Source organism: Dromiciops gliroides, chromosome 6 (genome assembly GCF_019393635.1).
Source record: "Dromiciops gliroides isolate mDroGli1 chromosome 6, mDroGli1.pri, whole genome shotgun sequence".
Classification (NCBI taxonomy): Eukaryota; Metazoa; Chordata; class Mammalia; order Microbiotheria; family Microbiotheriidae; genus Dromiciops; species Dromiciops gliroides.
In genome coordinates, this window is record NC_057866.1 from 255183092 (window position 1) to 255205287 (window position 22196).

The 22196-nt window shown below is 38.5% G+C and overlaps 1 protein-coding gene across 1 annotated transcript in view; it reads right to left on the bottom strand.

Moving 5' to 3' along the window:
* Positions 1-468: 468 nt before the first annotated feature.
* BMP2K (BMP2 inducible kinase) overlaps positions 469-22196 on the bottom strand; it is a 103238-nt gene continuing 81510 nt past the window's right edge. Inside the window, exons 15-16 of the mRNA XM_043970356.1 lie at positions 16245-16355; positions 469-7483 (exon numbers count right to left, since the gene is read on the bottom strand). Of these exons, the coding sequence (XP_043826291.1) occupies positions 6036-7483; positions 16245-16355 (1559 nt within the window). The 3' untranslated portion in view covers positions 469-6035. The remainder of the gene's footprint in view (positions 7484-16244; positions 16356-22196) is intronic.

Genomic DNA, 22196 nt, shown 5'->3' on the forward strand with positions numbered 1-22196 from the left:
CCCTCCAAAAAAGGGCTAATAACAAAACTGTCATACCCATACCATAAGAAATTTTTTTGAACTTTCTTGCTAACATTCAATACCCATAGCACTCCCCTTATCTACCAACCTAGCTAGTAACCTTGCCTAAATTTCACTATTATCACTTGAATAACATGGAGATCTAATTAAATCTAAGAACTATTAAAAGAAAAAATAATTGCTTCTGCCCCAGGTCTTTGGTCTGAACACAAGTGCCTTTCATGAGTAACCAATATAAAAATCACCTGTGGTTTGAATATGAAGTTTCAGGACTTAACACATAACCAACACACCAAACTAACAGATATCTTACCTTGAATATAAATAGAATGCTGGCATGGTCAGCAGGTCTTGGTTAAATTCTGGTCAACTGTTCTGTCGTGGTTTATCAGTTTTTAAAGAAACTTAAAACTATGAGAAACTAAAGTTATACATGATACTGTTTAATCTTTGATTCAAAAGTCACTTCAAGAACTTGTGCTTTATCGTTATGAACATCCAATTATAACAGTATGCGCTAGCAAAGTACAGAAGAATGTCCGGCAACTGTCAGAAAATCCAACTTGGTCATTTTAGTTCCTCAAAGTTTACACTAGAAAACTTTTATTTTTAGGATAAATTCAATCAAAAACACTACTCGTTGGTTGTTTGTATAGAATACAGAATCCAAATGAAATTTATTGCATTAAAAGGAAATAGAATATTAGTCATCAAATATGATAAATACAATTAGAAAATAATTTTTTAAATTTCAAATAAAATGAAAGACATGTTGGCAAGCAATTAAGACAGTACATAGTAAACTTTTTTCTATTTAGTGCTTAGAGAAAACTAGCTGATCACGAGCCCTAGTTATTTCCCAGTTGTATTTAATAATTGAAGCCACTTTGGCATGTTTTTAATGCTCACAAGTAGTGTAAAGACAGAAATACTGTCAAGATGGTGGACTACTGGGCCTTTCTGCCTTCCAGCTAGAACCTCCTGAATGTGCTGTCTTGTCTAATTAGAATGGGGGCTCCTGAGAGCGTGGAGCATCTTGCTTTTCTGTGTGTATTCCTCGTGCTTAGTACAGTGCTTGGCACATGGTGAGCACTTAATAAATGCTTTTCCGTTGCTTATACACATAGCAATTTTGTCTAGAAGTCAAAGTTTAGTGGTACACAAAAAAATCTCCAGTAACTTCAAGTTTAACAACAAAAAAGGACATGTAATCAAAGAAAGTGCACTTAAAAGCAGTTGGCCAGCAATTTTAAAGTAGCTTTTCAGCAGTTTACTATTTGATGGCATTTCAATCACAGAAACAATTTAGTAATATAAACATTTATTTTTTCTTTCAATAGTAGCACTATTTAAAACAAAACAAAACCAAAAAAACATACCTAACATTACCCTTCTGCATTTGCGTCCTGCTTTTTAATTTAGTGGCTTTTTGTTCACTCACTAGGAACTGATTCTCTCCTAGTCATATGAAAATGATTGTTGTTGCAATGACATTTTTTTTTAAATTCACATTAACTCTACAGTAGTAAAATGTGATAGGTGCATGCATGTGTGTATATATATTTATAAATAAAACTAGTATAAAAATTTTCAGATAAACAATATGAGTTATGTTGTTCTCACAGTAAACATGTCATCTCATTCTCACAGTAGATGTGTCATCTCAATACCTGGATCTGATTAACGGTGGGAAAAGTACTTCCAACAAGGGTTTTTTCTCTCTCTCTCTCTCTCTCTCTCTCTCTCTCTCTCTCTCTCTCTCTCACACACACACACACACACACACACACACACACACACACACACACACACACAATTAGTGGGGAAATGAAAAGGTCACTACCATTGTGTATGTCAGTTACACACCCCAAATCCTTCAGAGCTAGTACTTTTTGCTCACAGTTAAAACAGATTAATCTAAGGAATTCTAGTACCATTGTACCTTTGTGATACCCAGTGCCAATGGGCAATAAGAAAAAAGTCAGCAGAGTGACTGAGATACTCAAGGCCTAATGAGCTTTAAAATAAAAAAATAAGCTTTTACAATTCTTGATGAAAGGATGACAGTCACTTCATTCTCATTTTTAAAGGGGACATGACTAATATTGCATCCACCTCTTTTCCCCAGGTATGGTCACACAACATTTTATACATATATACACACATACATACACATAAAACTGAGGGGAAGGGAAGGAGGAGAGGAAGAAAGCTGCAGTATTTCTGTACTGATGTCTTTTTTTTTCTAATGAACAGTAACAGTACTCGGTTAAAATTTTGATCATTACCAACATCTACATCATTGTCCTTACCTGAATGCACAACCAACAAAAGTCCATTTTTGTAAATATTACTTCAGTAAAACAATTTTAGCATAAAAATATAGTTTGGGGAGTGAGGTCAAGATCTGTTATTAGGAACTTCTCCGTAAGGAAACTCCTGCCAATAGAGATCATCAACTGTTGGGCAAGAAACAGTCTTAGGGGATTGCTCGGAGGCACCGACAAGTTCAGGGCCTTGCCCATCCATTGCCACAAGCCAGTATGGCAAGGCAGAACCAGAATCCAAGACAGGCTTTCTTATCCACTATGTCAGGCTGTTTTTACGGTGAAAATCACAGAAACATTACCTAGGTAAATGGGTCAATTAAAAAAAAAAACATAACAAGCAACTTTTATTACAGCTTTTAGACAACTCTGACTGGTGACTTTTGTCGGTTTAAAAGAGACAGCATTTTGCATCCCTCAATGTTGCTAAAATGCACAAAAGTTTGGAGTTAAGACAATTTTCTTAATCATGAAAGGGGTACAAGAGGGCAAAAAAGAGACTAAAAAAGAATAAATTTTCTTAAATTTCTTGCTGTAACCACGGTTGGACTAACTCCAGAACTTGTGACTTTTGTCAGTTGTGTGAACTCCAAGTGAGAACTCCTTGAACTGATAGAGAATTGCTTGAAGCAACCACCTTATATGTTATCTGTGGACTGTGCATAGTGAGATAATCTGCACTTAGGCCCTTCTCTGGGGGGCAAGACTAAGGAGAGAGAAAACAGTGGCTCATCTGTCCTTAGAAAATGGCTGATGCCCCAACACCAAGGGAACTTGCCAGGTCTTTGAAGGTAAGTTGACCCTGACTGGTAGGCCGAATTTTATTTAGGATTTACCTTTAAAAAGAGAAAGCCCTTGTTGGGTCACTACTCTACACTGAATAAATATTTCATAAAAAGTTTAACAGTATGTGCTGTGCTGTCGACAAGACCTTTCAACATGGCTATCAAGCCTGAGGGGCCTTCACTACCTTAATGAAACTTTCCATACTGAAAGGCAAGTAAACAGGACCTAAAAATTGAGATGACTGCAAGATTTGCTCTATCTAGTACACTTAGAATTATTAAGGACAAAGAAATCCCCCTTTTCTAAAGTTTTGTTTTTGTTTTTGCCGGGCAATGAGGGTTAAGTGATTTGCCCAGGGTCACAATGCTAGTAAGTGTCAAGTGTCCGAGGCTGGCTTTGAACTCAGGTCTTCCTGAATCCAGGACCAGTGCTTTATCCACTACGCCACCTAGCTGTCCCCCTTTTCTAAAGTTAATAACGAATTCTGTCATATACCCAGAAGCCAAAAATCTAAAGCTATCATCAAAGAGATGGATGGTGTACACCCCAACTAATGAATGTGTATGTGTATCTATACATATGTATTTGGCCTGACATTGTTCATCCAGTATAACTCATGAATTTGCCATGTGGAGCAATTAATTCTTGCACCTGTCTCACCCATTATCTCGGTTATTAGGGTACATCTTTTCCCTGATTTGACTGTAAGCCCCTTGCAAATTTCGTCCTAACTTTACATATCCCAGTGCCCAGTATAATTAATGCCTTTGATACTGTGGGTGTTTGCTGTTTGTTGAATCCAATTCTTTTCACTCAGTAATTTCAGTATATTTTTTTTAACTGACATCCACATAAAGTTGAATTATTTTAATCAACCTGAGAATTAAAAAAAAAAAAAACCAGGTGCAAACACATTTGCCTTTGGCACAAAGAAGAAAACAAATGATAAAGTCTAACAGAGCAACCATGTTCAATTCCAAATCAAAGTAGTAAGTGAATACTAGCCTGCTGCTGCCACCCTATAAATAATTCTGCATATTGACCTTAGCACAGCTTTTAATATTATTCGGCATTTTCTAAGAAATAGAAAAAAATGAAGGAATAAAGAAAGAGATAGATATGTAATTAAATTATATATACATTTGGCTTCTTTCTGAAGTTAGCTGAATTCTTTCCATGAAAACTTAGAAACAGGCCATCCCAAAGGGGCACTCCTGCCAATAAAGCTACACTCAATTACTCATGGAAACGCATGAAGAGGGCTCAAAACGAGCTGAATTTCAAATAAAAGCAAAAGAATCAAGAATATGAACTGATTCTAGAAATGTCTAATTGTTGCTATGTCGATCCAATACTAAATTCAGTTAAGAGCCATTTAAAAGAGTCTGAAGTTGTTTACATCCATTTTGACAATGAGGGGAAGAAGAGGAGTGAAAATGTCAGAGATACATATACACACTTTCACAAGGTTATTCATTCATTCACATTTGTAATTTCTACTTTACAGACATGATGAAAATCTCTGTGAACATTTCAAGTTTCCAAGCAGGATTTGCAGTAGAGAAAAATAATTTGGTAACTAAGATCTTTTCATTAAAAGTGGATTGACACCAATTAACCTCTCAGTGCCTGATGCTTTTGCATTACTTTTAGTAGAACTGTGTGCATCTTTTGGAAAAGAGGTACTTGAATTGAAGTGGAGGTACTTGTTGCAGGTGTAGGGTCCTGCCTGTAAGGCTTTGTGGTATACTATGAAGATGCCCAATTGAACAGGACCAGACTTGATAACTACCTGTAGTCTGCTATCCTGCTGCACCTGTCTGTTAACTGGTGTGGTGTACACTTCACCTTAGTGCACTTGGCAAATGCTACTTTACCCTCCAAAAATAAAATAATTTTCACATGAGCAACATGATAGTAAACAAATGTTAAATGCAACATGATTTGTATATAAAATTTCTGCAATAAAAATCACTCATGAAATAAAATTATTTTAGCTACATCCCCTAATTTTTCATATAATATCTGCATAATTGTCTTTTGTTTGTCCTCACTCAGTGTTTTGCTCTATTAAGGGGGCATTACTGAAGCACTGGATAAATCAGCCCTTCATAATTAATGGATACGTTTTCAAAAGTGCTGATTATGTGGGTGGCTTCCCTGCTACTGTTTTGTTTTGTTTTGTTTTGTGTTTTCTTCAAAACAAAGGATTCTCCTTATCTTTCGTTTTGATTTTAGGCATTTTGTAGTTTTTAAATATATTAATGGCACTTACTGTAAAGAATAAAAGATGTCAGGCACAAGTCAGTCACCTCTGGCTCTGCATGTACAAGATCTGAAGCCAATGAGTTCTACACAAAGACCTACAGCTTTCTAATCATTTAGGGATTTCACTTGTTTTGACTCAGCTTGGTTGTACATCTGATTCCTAATGCTGGATTCTGACTGAGCCAGAGCTGTGCATCCAAGAAGCATCACTTTGTTATACATATAAAATGTTAGATCTTTTTTTTCCACCCTCCTTTATTGGCCCAGGAGTGGAAAGGCAGCACAAAGTGCAGAAGTTAATATCTCCAAAGGCTCTATCACTGTTTTAGTGAAATAACCTTCATTTCTGTGCCAGAAAGTTAGCAGCTAAAATGATTGTTAGGGCTCATATCTGCTACCCTTTCTCCTCTTCAGAAGAAACCCCCCACATTCAGAGGGCCCCAAGTTACTACCCTGTTGAAATACTTCCTCTTCCATTTGGTTTATACAAAATCAAATAACTTTAAATCTATTCTAATTGACCTGCAGTAATGAGTGGTACAAAGAGCTATACAAATTATCTTCTTGAAAATTCATAAAACAAACTTCACTTCTTAAAAATTGGAGTCAATGAAAAAAGTTTGTCAGAAGCGTCTACTGCTTAGAAGGAAATGGAGCAGCACCAAATGGATCTAACTCTCCTTGTTGGGACTGCGGGGACTGCTGTGGCGTGACACTTTGTATCACCAGCTCAGTGAAGGGCACGGCACCAAAGTCATCCATTTTCAATCCCTCCACACTATGAAAGGACCCATGCAGCGAGCTCTGCCTCGGTCTCCCAGGCAATGCCGTACTGTGGTCCCCTCGGTTGTCGCTCAGGCCTGGATGGGAGGGGTGCCGTATCAGGTCTGGAGGATGGAAGGGTTTGGCACCAAAAGGATCCAACAGGTTCTCTTCGGATTGCAGGGCACTGCCTCTGTCTTTACTGTCAGTCAGTGCCACACTGATGTTTTCCTTGGAGTCTGATATAGTTAAAAGTTCATTGCTACTCTGCGAATCTCGCCGACCTACTTTCTTGTGCCTGCGGGCCCTCTCTGGCGTCCGGTAGGTGGGCTTGGAAGTCTTCTTGGTGCTAGTGGGGGTGCCGTGATGGCGTTTCCCATTACTTTTTGACACCTCCTGCTTTATGCGTCTTTGGCGGGAGGAGAGTTTCTGCAGGTTTCGTTGTTTCATTTTCTGCTGCTGCTGACACCCAGCTATCTCCTCAAATGGCACAAGCCCAAATAGGTCCTCCTTACTTTCACTTTCTTGTGTGGATGTAGGCAAAGGCTGAAAGGGAGTACAACCAAATATGTCCACACTTCTGGGGCCCGGGGGAAGAGGCTGCGACTCTGACCTCAGCCCCAGGCCATCCTGCACCGGCACCTTCTTGCTGAAGGGGGCCTTTGTGAATACATCAAAGTCATCCTGTTCTGCAGCCATACGGTGAAAAACAGTCTGTGCAGATGAGTGTTTTTCATTTGTTTCTTTGTGCTGTGGCTGCTGAGCATGAAGCGCAAAGAAAGGGACTGAGCCAAACACATCAAATTCCTGTCTGGGGGTGACTCTTCCTCCAGCAGCAGGGAGCTGCGCCGGGCTGAGGAGCAGCACCCCAGGCACTCTGGCCTGGCCACGACCAGCTTGGTCTCTGTAGCTACTGAGAGGGCTCCCGTCAGCACAGTTTGCTTTGGCATGGTCGCAGTCTGAATCAGAGCTATGTTTTTCTTCTTCCTCATCATCTTCAGAATCCATGAGAAGAGGCCTATGACCCAAATTCTCTGGTTCAGTGTCATCATCGTTGAAATCTTGTTCTCCTTGAAGAACATCTTCATCATCACGTTCTTCATCTTCACTGCTCTTGGGAGATGGGGGATCTGATTCAAAATCACTTTCAGAGTCATCACTCCTCTTCTGCAAATGTCCCCTTGCTGAAGAGACAGCTTCAATTTTTCTTCCATTCTGGTCACCTTTAGATACCTGGTTTGTTTTTAGTTCTTTGATGGAGTTCCCTATGCTATTTTCTTGACTGCTAGATGAATGTTCAACCTTCTTTTCGGGAGAACCTGCAGGTCCAAAGAAAAATTAATAAAGCATTTCAAATGCATAAAAATGTTTACATTAAGCACCAACAGTATAAAATTCAATAGGGAACAAACTTTTGAAAATTTTTCATGCCAGTCACTTTTGGGGGGAGGGATGCCTTATTGAGTTTTTTATTAGACTTCCATTGATTCCACAGCATTTAAGTGATGGGATTATTAGCATATAATTATGCCCAAAGTCTACTAAATATGTATCGACATTACAGAGTAATTGGTATATGTAACTGTATTCTACAACCATTTAGTAAACACTTAGTATGTATATAGGTGTATATCCATGTACAAATATGTATTTGAATGTGTTGTCCCTTGTGCACAAAGAAGGTATAACTGACCCACCACTGAGAGAACATAATCTTTTTTCTCCCTTGTACTGATGGACTGGCACTATAAAACTGATTCTTTTGCTTTGTAAGTAAAAGCAAATATTTCTAAACAACTGGCTAGGGCTAAGGGTGTCATAAAATACAGCAAATCTCATTAGATTACAACATGATCCAACCTGACCTGGGCCTCATTAGTAGAATGCTCAACAATGGACCTTACTAGCCATGAAGATATATATACATTTTCTCTACGTGTATACACACACACACACACACACACACACACACACACACACACACAAAGTAGATCTAAAAGAACTACACATCATACTAAAGCCTTAAATTTGAAAAAGTATTTGTGTTTTAGCTGGGCATTTATTAATACAGTAAAAGCTTAGTTCTTTGCCTGATTGGATTTTCTTTTTTTTTCCTGTTAAAACTTATTAAATTATTCAAAGGTCTGCTAGTCCCTTGAAAATCATCCAAGCAATGTGCTATATATGTGTTAAGCAGTCAACAGCTACAATTTAAATCCTGATGCTGAGACACAAAATACAAACACTCGTTCTTAAATGATTGTTCAACAAATCATGTTGGAAACACAATGACATTTTCCACCAGCACCAGAACCACTACCACTGCTACTTAACAAGCTAATATTTTTACAGCTATGATACACTGTGCAAAGTGTTTTACAATATTATTTCATTTGATCCTCACAACCATCCTGGGAGATAAACGCTATAATTATGCTCATTTTATAGATGAGGAAACTGAGGCAAACAGCAATTAAGTGACTTGTCCAGGGTCACACAGTTAGGAGGTGTATGACATCATATTTCAGTTTATGTCTTCCCTAACTCCAGGCCCAGTGTTCTAACTACTGGACCAACTAGCTGTCCCTACATTGCTGCTTTTTATTACTAGATAATCAAATGACTACAATAATGTTTAGTCTGCAGTGTCCTAATTAATTATGAAATATAAGCATGCAAGAATTTTAAAAGGATGAAATAAAAATTTCCAAGTATATAAGCACTTTGTGTGTAAAAATAATCACATGGATATAATTGTAGCAGGTATAAAATTACCATTTTTAGGTTATTTATACTAAAGATATTTTCTTTTTAAAATGTCATGTCATTGTTTTACACACACACACACACACACACACACACACACACACACACACACACTCATTTCTTTGCAATAGCTAGCTTCCTCTCACCCTACACTGCTCTAGTTCCCAAGGCAGCTATTTCAGACACTCTAACTCCTGAGACTATACTGCTGCCCCTGCAACACGAACAAATGTTTCCTGGTTCTACCTCCGAGGCCAGGAAGCACAAACTTAATCCCTCTTCACGTCCTCCCTGACTCTTCTATTCTCTAAGCTAAATACCTCTACTTCCTTCACTGTCTTTACGTCCTGATTTGAAGGCCCTTCACTATGCAGCTGGACTCCAAAGCCTGTGTGCTTCACACTGTTCCACACTGTTCAAAACATTCACAGCGGCATTTTTTTTTTTTTAGGCAATGGGGGTTAAGTGACTTGCCCATGGTCACACAGCTAGTAAGTGTCAAGTATCTGAGGCCAGATTTGAACTCAGGTACTCCTGAATCCTGGGCCGGTGCTTTAACCACTGCGCCATCTAGCTGCCCACAGCGGCATTTTTTATGAAAATAGGAAAAAGGAAACAGGGAGCCCATCAACTGAAGGAAGGCTAAGAAAAGCGTAGATCAATATAATCGAATATTAATTCACCGGCAGATACAAAGAATTCTGGAAAAGACATCAAGACTTAGACAAACTGATGCTGACCAAAAAAAGGAGAACCGGTTCAGTGACTAAAATAATATTCACATATGCAAAGCTGTTGTTGTTTGTCTTTTCTCAAAGAGAACCATGACACTGGGATGATGCCATGACTTGCAGTGAATTGAATTTAAGTGAGGGAGGGCTGTGCAAGGGCACCTAACTCTGGACCCAGATGGCTCTGGAGGAAAGGAGAGAGACTGAGGTAAAGCTATGTATTGCTAAAATAACCATCAAAAACAATAAACTGCTAAATGCAGAGAAACTACGAAGGGCAACGTTGGTCTTAAGGAAAGATGACGAAAGCTGCTCTTCACTGGCTGAAGAGCTCACAAATACACAGCGAGGCGGATGCCGCCACATGTTCCTGCTCTGTCTGCTGGATCCTGTTGAGCTTTTTTTCTTTTCAAGGAGGAAGGATTCAACAGAATTCGGGCATATTTATTGAAAAATTATCTTGTTAAACAAAAGACAAAAAGAAAGTTTTAGATTTAAAAGATAAAGAAAGAACGCATCGGAGTTTTAGAATTTATCAGGCCTAGCATTTGTCTGGATATGGAGACTGAAGGAACAGAATCACCTAAGAGTTTTAGGTTTCTTTTTAATTTCTTTAGCTGTTCTGTTCTCCCCTCGTTCTGATGCCGATGAATATGCTGTGAGCTAGAAAAGATAGATAAATGAAAGTCTGCGAGTTCTAAAAAATTACCTCAGAGCCAAGTGAAGGGTTTTTGTATGAGGACTTCGTGTTTGAACTACCTTAGGTGGCTGGAAGCATTTTTACTTAATTCTGGATTCCCAGCTATGCCTTTGGTGGGATTTAGACATTAGGAGAAGATAGAAGAATATGGGCAAATCACTTGCTTCAACTCCATGCTGAAAACTGTGATGCTGACCATAATCAGCCAGGGCTTACCATACACAGTACTCTGCTAAGTGCTGAGGATAAAAAGAAAGGCCAAAATGGTTCCTAACTTCGATTACCTTCCACGTAGAGGGGCTAAACGATGTAAACAACTATGTACATACAAGATACAACATAAATAGGAAGTAATGGGGAGGGGCGGGAGGGGGAAAAGACCCCGGGCCTCCAGAAGAAGCAGAAATTGAAGCTCAGTCTTGATGGGAGCTGGGGAAACCAGGAGGGAGAGCACGCCAGGGCTGGAAATGTGAGGAACAGCAGAAGGCCAGGGCTACTGCCGAGGATGGGGGGAGAGCAAGGCATAAGGAGAAGCAGGGGAGGTTGTAAAGAGCTGATCTTGGAGTTCATTAAGAAAGGGGGTGATATGGTCAGACAGCTTTAAGAAGAGCACTTTGGCAACTGAATGGAGGAGAGGCTGGAGGAGGGAGAAGTGAAGAGAGGAAGGGAAAGGAAGAAACATTCTTAAAATGCCTACTGTGGGCCAGAAACTGTGCTAAGCGCGACACGAAGATCTCATTTCATCCTCACAACCACCTGCCAGGCAGGTGCTATTATCCCCACTTTACAGCTGAAGAAACTGAGGCAGAGGTTGAGTGACCTGCCCAAAGCTAGCACAAGAATCTGGATTTGAACTCGGGTTTCCTGGACCCCAGGCCCAGTGTTCTCCATTCACTATTCCACCCAAGTGCCTCAGGGAGAAGGAGACCCATCAGAAGGCTACTGCAATAATCCAGGTATAAAATGACAAGAGCCCATAGCAGGATGTTAGATACGACGAGACTTGGCAAAAACTGGATATGTGGGATGAGTAAAACTGAGGAGTCAAGCCTGAGTGACTGGGAGAATAAGAAAATTCATCAAAGGTTTGGGGGGAGGGTAATAAATTCTGCTTCAGACACGTTGGGTTTGAGGTGTTCAATGGGCCTAGGTAAATAGATCACAGAGCAGTAATTCTCAAAGTGTGGTCCAGGGGCCCCTGAGAGCCTTTCAGGGGACCCACAATGTCAAAACTATTTTTATAATTCTGCCAAGGCACTGCAATTTCTAATAGGATAAATATCACGCTATAACTCACAGAAGCAAAACTTTTCTAGGGGTTGCCAGATTTAAAAGTGTAAGGCGGGGGGGCAGCTAGGGAGCGCAGTGGATAAAGCACTGGCTCTGGATTCAGGAGGACCTGAGTTCAAATCCAGTCTCAGATACTTAACACTAGCTGTGTGACCCTGGGCAAGTCACATAACCCTCATTGCTCCGCAAAAAAAGAAAAAGAAAAAAAAAAGTGTAAAGAGGCTTGGAAGGCAAAGAGTTTGAGAGATAATAGTATAAAGCAGATCAAGCACAGATCATGAGGGAGACCCCCACAGTCAGCAGATGTGGCCTAAAGCCAAGGAAACCTAGATAGGACAATCAATAAAGAGCAAGATCATGAAAATGTAGAGAGGAGAGAATACCCAGGAGAAACAGATAATCAACAGTAACAAAAGCTACAGAAAGGTCAAGATCAAAGATGGAGAAATGGTCCATCATTAAATTTGGTAATTAAAAGATGACCAGAGAGTTTAGCAAAGTTTAAATGATGAGGTCAGAAGCCAGACTGGGTTTAGAAAAGAATGAGAAGAACTGAAGTGGAAGAATCAAGTAAAGACAAATTTCTCAAAGAGTTCAGCCATAAAAAGAGGGGAGAGACAGGCCAATAAACCAGTGGTGATGGTTCGATCATACAAGGGTTCTAAGGACGATGAAGACCTGAGCATATTTATAGGCCACAGAAAAGGAACAAGTAAATAGGAAGAGACTGAAGATTAGTGACAGTGGGAATACTAGAAGGGAATCTGCTGGAGAAGAGGAATGGGAGGAATGGGGATAGAGGGGGCATGCAAGGGGCTCTGTTGGCAAGGGGGAAGGACATCTTTGTGTGAGATGGGGTAATGTAGGACATGGTGAGGGAAGATATCTGAGTGACATGAGATGACGGTGGTGGGGAAAATGGGAGATCTTAATAAATGTGTTAATGTTTTTTGGTGAAGTATGAGGCAAGATTCCTAGCTGAAAGCTGGGGGAGGGCGTGTCATGGAAGGTTTGAGGAAGGATGAAAAGTCACACTGGTGAGTAACATGATTAACTGACTAAAGACACATAGAAGAGGGGCAGCTAGGTGGTACAGTGGATAAAACACTGGCCTTGGATTCAGGAGGACCTGAGTTCAAATCCAGCCTCGGACACTTGACACTTGCTAGCTGTGTGACCCTGGGTGAGTCACTTGACCCTCACTGCCCTGTGCCCCCCCCCCCAAAAAAAAGACACATAGAAGGAGTAGCAGTGAGGAGCCAATTGAGCTTATTAACATATCTGTAGTTGATCCAGTCAGTCAGGTTTCCTCATTTTGAGGCTTGGCAAGGCAAGACTGGGAATGGAGTAAGGAGGTAGGATCTGGAGTATCATTAGTGCAGAATTAAACTGGTTTACCATGGGGTCAAGATAAGAAAATGAGAATGTAACCAGGACAGATGTGATGGCCAGGGCTGCAGGTACATCGTGGAGACAAAGAACAATTAGGCATCTTGAGAAGGAAGGAAAGATAGAACTATAAAAGATAATCAGATAAAGGAACAGTGTCAAGAAATGAGTACTTATTTCACCTGACATCTTCTGACATTACTTTGTATTTACTTTGCATATATTTTGTACCGACTTATCTGTGGCCTTTGGTTTTCTCCCACTAGAACACAGAAGGGACTGTTTTCTGGGAGAGAAATACAAGTTTATTTATTTTGCAACTAACTTACTTAAATAAAGAATGGAGATGGGGGACAAATACAGACTGAACTGGAATTGTGACATGAGATGCTTTCTTTCAACATATATTTTATTGCAGTTTCCTTAAAGTGAGTTCACTGAGAATCAAATGTTATGAAAAATAAATCTCTCCAAAGCTTTCAGCTCAGTTTTCAGTGACCTATAGAACACCATTTGAAGCCAACAAACTTTTTATAAGAAATCAATCTCTCCCTACATTTTTAATAATGATGTGCATGGCAATGGAAGACCAGGGTTCAAGATCCCCTTCTGAAATTTTACTGTGTGACCTTGAAGAAGTCATTTAACTTCCCAGTCAGTACCCCAGGCAAATCTACACTGGTACAGGGAGGGGTACATTGGTGGGGGGAGGGGAGTCCCTATAACAATGAAATACAGGCCCAGTTCAAAATAAAATCAGTAGAAAGAGCAATGGACTGGGAGAGAGGAATCCTGTATTTCCACAAAGTCCTATGTTGTAGGGCTGGAAGGTCTACTAGAATCACTTAGTCTAAGCCCCACATTCAGAAAATTAACTTCAAAAGTATAAACTGTTTCTATGAAAAAGACTTGGGAATTTCAGTGGTTTCGAGCTCAAAGTAAGTCAGACTGTGACACGACATCCAAAGAAGCCAACGTTATCATTAAGCAGTTGCCTTAAGTCAGAGGACAGATTAGACTATATATCTGGTTTTTTGGTTTTTTGGGGAGGCTTTTTGGGTTTTTTAGTGAGGCAATAGGGGTAGATATATGAAGTTTATACAAGGTAAACCAGCACTATAAAGAAAACTTTGAAAGGCCATCAGATCTGGCAATTAAGAGATCCCTGCTAACCCTGGAGACAGCAGGTCAGTTGAGTGATGAGGTCAGAAGCTTTTTATTACCTTGTGTTCTTCCTAAAAAAAGTTCCTTTTTCTTAAGTTTGTTTTTGTCTGTTTTCTTTCACAACCTGACTAATGTGGAAATGTTTTGTGTGACTACGCATGTATAACTTATATTGAATTGTTTGTGTTCTTAAGGGGGGATGGGGATGGAGGAAGAGAATTTGGAACACAAAGTTTTTTAAATTGATGTTAAAATTGTTTTTACGTGTAATTTGGAAAAAAAATTCTAAATTTAAAAAAAAAAAGAGCTTTAGTTCTTCAGGTCCCTAAAACTAATCTTTATTTCCCCAGGCTACTTTAAGAGTCAGTCAGCTAGCACTTATTACATGTCTACTATGTTCCAGGCACTGTGTTAAGTAGGCACTGGAGATTTAAAAAAAAAAAAAAAAAAGGCAAAAAAGCCCGCCCTGCCTAGTTTACTGGTAATCCATGCCAACACCTATGTACAAACAAGATACAAACAGAACAAATTGGAGAGTCTCAGAGGGAAGTCCCTAGGAATGAGGAGGCTGTGAACAAGCGAGCCTGCAGGCTAGAGCAGCTCATCTGAAGCAGAGGGGAAAGAGGTTAGGCGCTCCTACTGTGTTCTGAGCACCCAGTATTTAAAGCTGCAGCTGTGAACATGGGAACTTAGATGTATTATTTCTAATTAACGTGCTCACACACGTTTTGTGCCCCACCCAGAACTATGATATTCATGGAGATGTAAATTAACAGTGTAATTTTTTTCCCCTGTTAATATTTTGACATCCATTTTAGCATCAATGCCAAAAGCTGACTTTGAGCAAAGGGAAAAAGAAAGCAATGTTTTCAACAATTCCCCTGAAGGGATAAATATTGGGGTGACAGTATTATTGTGTAGAGAGATGGTCCCAAGGATTCAGTCACAGAGTCATAAAAGGAACAACGCTGTTCCCCCTCCCCCAGTACACCCATGATCTGCCAGCCTCACAACCAGGAGACCTGAGCTTATGTTCTGGTTACATAACCCGGGCAAATCACAACCTCCTGCTGCTCGAGACAATTCAGATAAGGTGCTGACCTGCATTGGGTGAGGGGTCTTTTTCTCACCTAGGAGTTCCCTATAAGCACTGGAATAACAAGTCCAATTCCCATCCCTTTAAGGAGCCCAAGACAAGGAGAAGTTAGAATATGCTCATTTGGATATATTATGCAAAAACATAATCATCTTTTATAGCATTGTTTCGTGCAATCAGAGGCTTTTCCTTAACTAATTTACATTTTATCAATAATATTAAGAAACAATTTACTGCTGTCAGAGGATGAGATTTTATCATCCATCTATACCACCAAAAAGGCTTACTGGATAATTTATCAACTCAACAAATATTTAGATAACAGCTTTTACATCTGTGGAAGAGAGAAGGAAGTTATGGTTTTGGGAATACAAAGTACTCTACTTCTCAAATACTGAAATTGCAAATGACATTTAACGGTCAAAAGGGAGACACTTAAAAACGAGTGTGAGCAAACAAACACACAGACTCAAAAGGACAAGTGAAAACTGAATGCTTCCATAATTTAAAAGGGATTAAAGAGACTGGCAGAAAGGAACGAGGTTGACTTCTCTTATGTTCAACCTGGGGAATGGACGGTGACACAAAGAGAAGCATTTGGGATCCCTTCTGGCTCATTTGGTAGAAATCTAAAAACAAAGGGATGCTTTTTCCACACATTTACTTTTCATTTCCAGCACGATTCAATAAGGATGAATGAAAGAGTACAGGCTCTGTTAAGTCAATTAGCATTCCTATCCTGGCAAAGGCACCACTGAATATGTTAGCACCTCCACAGTACTCTATGCTATGTTAAAATGAAGAGGATGAAAATGTCAAGCTGAGAAAGATTTTCTAATCTACTTTCAGTAGCTACATGTTTGATTCAATTTGAAACTGCTTTAGTTAAATGAATTTACTTAGTTTTCTTAAATGGTAGTGATGTGGTTATAACCAAAACTTGCCTGGGTGAGAAATGAAAGGTACAGAACCAAAAGGATCTTCCGGAGGATGGTTCTGTGAAGCAGAAAGTGGGTCTATATTCTTATCTGAGGATGTTCTCTCCTCGAACCTGTCTGTAAAAATAAAATGAAACAGAATAAAAAATAAAATAAAATAAAAACAAAAATGGTGGTCCTTTTCTCAAATAAGTGCTAAGTCAATACAATCAATCAATAAGTATTTATTAAATGCTCACAATGTGCCAGGCACTGGGAATAAAGACATAAAGACGAATTAGTCCTGTCCCTCAGGGAGCTTCCATTCTTAAAAATTAGAGTAAATGAGAAATCCATTGTTAGCTGTCTGGGGCGGGGAGGGAGGGTCAATTTGTCTTACTGTATGCCAGATATGTTTAATAAACAACTTGTTGTCTCACAAGAAATCTGTTTTGTGCCCTTACTTGTTCAAAGCCTCCTGATACTTTTCTTTAACACATAATATATGGGATCCCCATTATGACAGTTCATTATTACACAAATTTGGAAATAACACACCAAATTAAAACCCCCTCCCAGAATCACATAAATAAAAACACATCATATAAAAGTCTATGAAGTAGGCAGTGCATGTCTTCTAATTCAAAATGGCTTTTAAGTGAAATTGTTTTGTACCTAGTGACTTGAGGTGTTGTTTCATCATTCACAAGTCATTTCACTAGCATATGTTTTGTTTCCCCCAATTACACTCCAAGTTCTTTCAATACAAGTATTCATTCATCAGTCCTTTTCTGATCAGTAGCCCCATGTAAAGTGAAATACCTAGGTGGGCCCTCGGCACACGCTGGTCAGCATTAGTGTGCCTGGCTCAATTTCTCTTCTGTTGGAAAGGTTGGTTGATCATTCTTCCCTCTTCCTCAATATTCTGAACAAGACAGAGATCGTTGGCACCATGGCTTCTGCTCATACCCGTGTTACTGGTTCTACTTCAGACTTCACACATCCCACAAAAAAGGGGCTGTGAGCTTCTTACAAAATCTTCTAAGCTACTCTAAGTCCCGAGAGGCATGGATCTGCTAATGTGACTTGGACTTCCCAGCGAAGATCAAGATTTTAAGGAGGAAGTTAAAGAGATATGAAACATTTCCTTGGCTTCATGAAAGGACTTAAATGCCCCTGTGGAATAATACTAATAAAAAACCTGTTAAAAGTTAGCTTTTAAGCCTAGGGCTAACTTTGCTGTGTCCATTTCTGGGTCACAAAAATTATTTGGGTTAATTTATTTTCTAAATTTGTCCCCTGAGTATTTCTACTGAGGTGCACTGAATAGCCTAAAGTGTCAGATCTCAAACTGTACTTGTCAGATGCCTGGAACTTCCCAGGGTACTTTCAGGGGATCTATGAATTCAAAACTTTTCAAAATAATATTATGACATTATTTGCTTATTGAAATACTCCTCCTCTTATAGCATCTCTATTCCAAGACAGCTACATGAAACAGGGAATAAAACCGGAGACATTTTTTACATGACCCAGGGTGTAGAAGTATAATAAAACAGGTACATGTAACATCATACAGTTACCATGTTTTTCATGACCCCCACATTCAGTTATACAACCCCATGAGGTCTCTACCCACAGTTTAAGAAGTTTTGGTCAAGAAGATCAGTGTTTGAATCCTGCCCTAGGCCCTTAAAGCTCATGTAATCCTGGCCCAGTCACTTCATCTTTCACAACTGCCATTTCATCATGTGTCAAACAGGGACAACAAGAGCACCTATTTTACAAGGATGTTGTGAGGACTGAATGAGATAATAATTGTAAAGCCTCCCACGAGTCTTCAAGTGCCACGTAAAGGGCTAGGAAAAAATAAAAAGCCTTTTTGGATGGAGAAAACCACTCCCCACATCTTTGATGACCAAACTCTATTGTTGTCTGAAGCCTTAGAATCCCCTGGCATTACACAAATAACCTTCATCAAACTGTCTGCCAGACTGGGGAAGGGGAATGGGGGGAGGGAGAAAACTGCAACTTAAAATGTAACTGGGGAATATTTATCAAGATAAATAAAAACACAATAGAACATAAAGACAAGAATCCATAGGCATTTCTGGAGTGGGGAGAAGCCCATCATTGGAGACAGCCTGAGTCAAGGCTGGAACAAAGGAATAACTGGCCCAAAAGGAGGCCGAGGCCGCCCGCCCAGACCAGGCTGCCAATTCTCTGCTTGTCTGAGCTGCAAGAAAAGCTTTTCCAGACGGACAAACACACGACTTCCAGTGACTTTCACAGCTTTGAGGCAGGTAAAACCATATCCATTTTACAGAACAGGAAACTAGCTCAGGTTAATTGACTTGTCCAAGGTGACATGACTACCAAGTGGTGGCAGGATTCAATCTCAGGTCTTTTGATTTCAAGTTCACTGCTTTTTTTTTTTTTAATTACATCAAGCTGCCTATTGGGCCTTGAATTGTTGAAAAGGAAAATTTCATTTTGTACCATAAGAGGTTATGATAGTACAATTGAACACACAAACCTAAGAGCTGCAAATTTTTCTCAATCTGAAGACCCCATTCCATCACATTGTACTCAGGCAGTTTCAGTGCTAGGAAACTGGGAATGCCCAGGAGCGGCAGAGACGATTAAGACCTACCCTCATACCCCCGTCCCCTTCAGACTAACTTCCTACTGTCCCAATCAACTCCACAGAGGGCAGCCAGGCCTGTGAGGCTTTTAAAAACGGCCCGTGATTCTGGGCTTAGAATCCAGCCTCTTGCTGGGATGGCTCCTTAGGAAGAAATAAGTCCATCTTCAATGGTACTTATGTGTTTTTTCCTTGGGTGTCATGAAAAAGTAAGGTGGCTTAGCAGCTAGATACACACTACATAATCTAAAACAAAGTCATGTACTTTGTGCAATAAACATTGCCTAAAAACACACAAAGGTTACGTTTTTGTAAATTGAATCTCACTCTCAGGAGCATCATTCCTGGGGAGCTTTAGTTTCACATGCCTCTCTCCATCGCTCTAATTATTGTTCTAAAAAGAATCTTAAAAGTACTAAGAGAGCTTTATTTTCTTTAAATATAAAGAAACCTTCAATTAAGGGTTAAGGAAATTTACTTGTATTGCAAAATACCAACTCGAATTTCCCTGCCCATTTATCTGCTTTTAGTCCTAATTTCACATATTAATTTCTCTGATACTAGGGAATACCCCTAACTATAATTTTTTTAAATACCAGAAATCAGAGATCTTGTCACTCTCCTCAACTGAAGATCATTTATTTAAGAGTTTGTGTTGGTGAACAAAAACAACAACTCCCTTTTCAAGATTTTTAATTTATGTAACAGACTATATAAAATACAGCTATAACTTTACAAGTATTAAGATCAACATGTTGCATATAATTCCTGCCTAGATAATTTAAATATCATTAAAAAGTCAATTTCAATAGTTTGTATAAATGACCTAAACATTAAAATTAGAATATAACTAAGAGGTGTGGCTACAAATACAATCTATCATTTCTCAGCTATTTGAAGTCTTTGTTTTCAAATTAAAGAATGCCAACTTTTAATATTAGAAGAATAAAAAGATTTAGTGAATAAACAACATTTAACATTTTTAGTGTGGTTCTATTCTAGTGCACATCAGTAACAAAAGCCATTCATATCTAAAATTTTCAGAACTGAAAGTCCATTTCAAAAATAGCCAATTACCCATAAGCATGTACTTATATATATTCCATCTAGTATTTTTGTAGAAAAATGCAATTATGTAATTGTTTTTTTAAATGTCACGTACATGCACTTTTAATTAACCAAACTTACTCTTTACACAGTATTTAATTACATAAGATTTAAATGTCAAAACCCAAATTCTCTATAAAGAAATAAAAAGATACTCTGGTGTTTCCTTGTAATATTTGCAGCTGCTCATATATGTTTTAAGTTCAAAAAAACTGTTCCCAAAGCATCAATCTAGCTCCTATGGGAGACTTAATGCATTTGTTATTTATCTTTGGGTTTCTACAAATTCACTTAATCTAAGTCCTTGAATATAAAGGCAATGAAAAACACAGGCTCTGTTTTTTTTTTAAATTATACTGACGAGATAAATTTAATTATTTTGAACTCAAGTAAGCATAGATCAAATGTTACATACCCTACAATTAGATATATACTTAAATTAAGCTAGCAACAAAAAGCAATGACAAATCCAACTTAGTATAAGAATGTCAAACCACATATAATCAAGTATTATTTTGATGTATCGGCAAGACCAGCTGTATTGACACTAAGTATATTTATAAATCTGATATGCTAGATCACTACTAAAATTTAGAAAATGTTTCCATACTTTGAAACACAGTAAATATACTCTTTTCCCAGGTGACGTGGTATTTGTAAGGTAAAAAGATTATATGACAATGTCACTGCTCCTACAATGAATTAAAATTTCCCCATATGTTTTAGGTGATACTTCTATTTTTAAACTTCTAGAATCCCTCAAAGGAAAACTATGCACAGAATAACTGGTTTCTACGATCATTATCCCATCAAAAAAGTCTTGCAGTTAATAGCAACCATCTTACACTTAAATACATATTTTCATAGACTGAACCCTTCTCTTCTTTAGTAGGCTATGCCAAATAGAAACTTTTCTCCACGATTCATCATTTCCTCCATTACCATAGCCTGTTGACCTTTATTGTGAGTGTCGAAGGTCTTTAACTTTTCATCTGCAGTTTGTCAGGACTATCAATTAATAAACATGGGCTCAAAGCCTGAGGTCTTCTCATACAGAATAAAATGTGTATGTTTTGCTTTACCAGCTTCTGACAGGCTCTGAATTTTTTTTTTAGTTTCTTTCCATTCAGGTCTATGTTCCGAGTGTAACAGAATAAAAGAAATTTGGCTTACAAATACTTTTATTTGGAACTTAATGATTTTTCTTAATAAATATTAAAATAAAATATTAATTATCTGGTCCTGCCAAAACCCACCAAATACATGCTAGAATTCTAGGCCCAAGGTAAAGACTTTAGTTGAGTTTTACACGACAAAAATAATTTCATAGACATGTCATGATGCTATTGTTGCTGTTCATTCGTTTCAGTCGTGTCCCCACATGACTCCATTTGGTGTTTTCTTGGCAGAGATATCGGAATGGTTTACCATTTCCTTCTCCAGCTCATTTTACAGACGAGGAAGCTAAGGCAAACAGGGGTAAGTGACTTTTCCAGGGTCACACAATTAATAATTGTCTGAGGTCAAATTTGCACTCAGATCTTCCTGACTCTAAGCCCAGCATTCTCTCCACTGAGCCACCTAGCGCCCCATTAATGACATATTTGCTCAAAACAAGTGAATGAAGCAACTGAGTGTACAAAATTTCTCAAGAATCTAAAAGAAGCAAGGTTGTTAGATAGTAACAGACTAATAACACTTTTGCCATTCTACATTAATAGAAATGTTCAAGAGCATATTGACTGTTACACCATAAAACACTTTTGCCAAAAACAACAAAACCAAACCTTACAATGTTTAAAACTATTATCAGAATGCCAGAAATAAGAATTCTAAGTTGGTCTTTTTTTTCCTTTTAAAACAATCCTGAATTTCACCATAATGACTTAAAATTTCCCCAACAGTAAGGGTTTATTTCCTTTAATACAGGTATTGGCACTATTTTTGTAAAGCCAAGAAAGAGGAGAAGAGAGACATTTTTAAAAAGTTTTATCTGATTTTAAAATGTAAACTTCATTCTTAGCTCAAAAGCCCTAAGGCTATATTTTGCCAGTTCTGCTTTAAAGAATCCTTACTTGTTGTGAGACCCTACACATTTTTGTTTTTTTGTTTTAATATAAGAATTCAAAATGTAGTTGCATGGCGCTGGTTTTGCCATAGTAGTTTAGAAAATTTTCTTTTGCTAAATAGAACTCATTTTCTCAACTGTACTTTGCAGGTAATTTCAC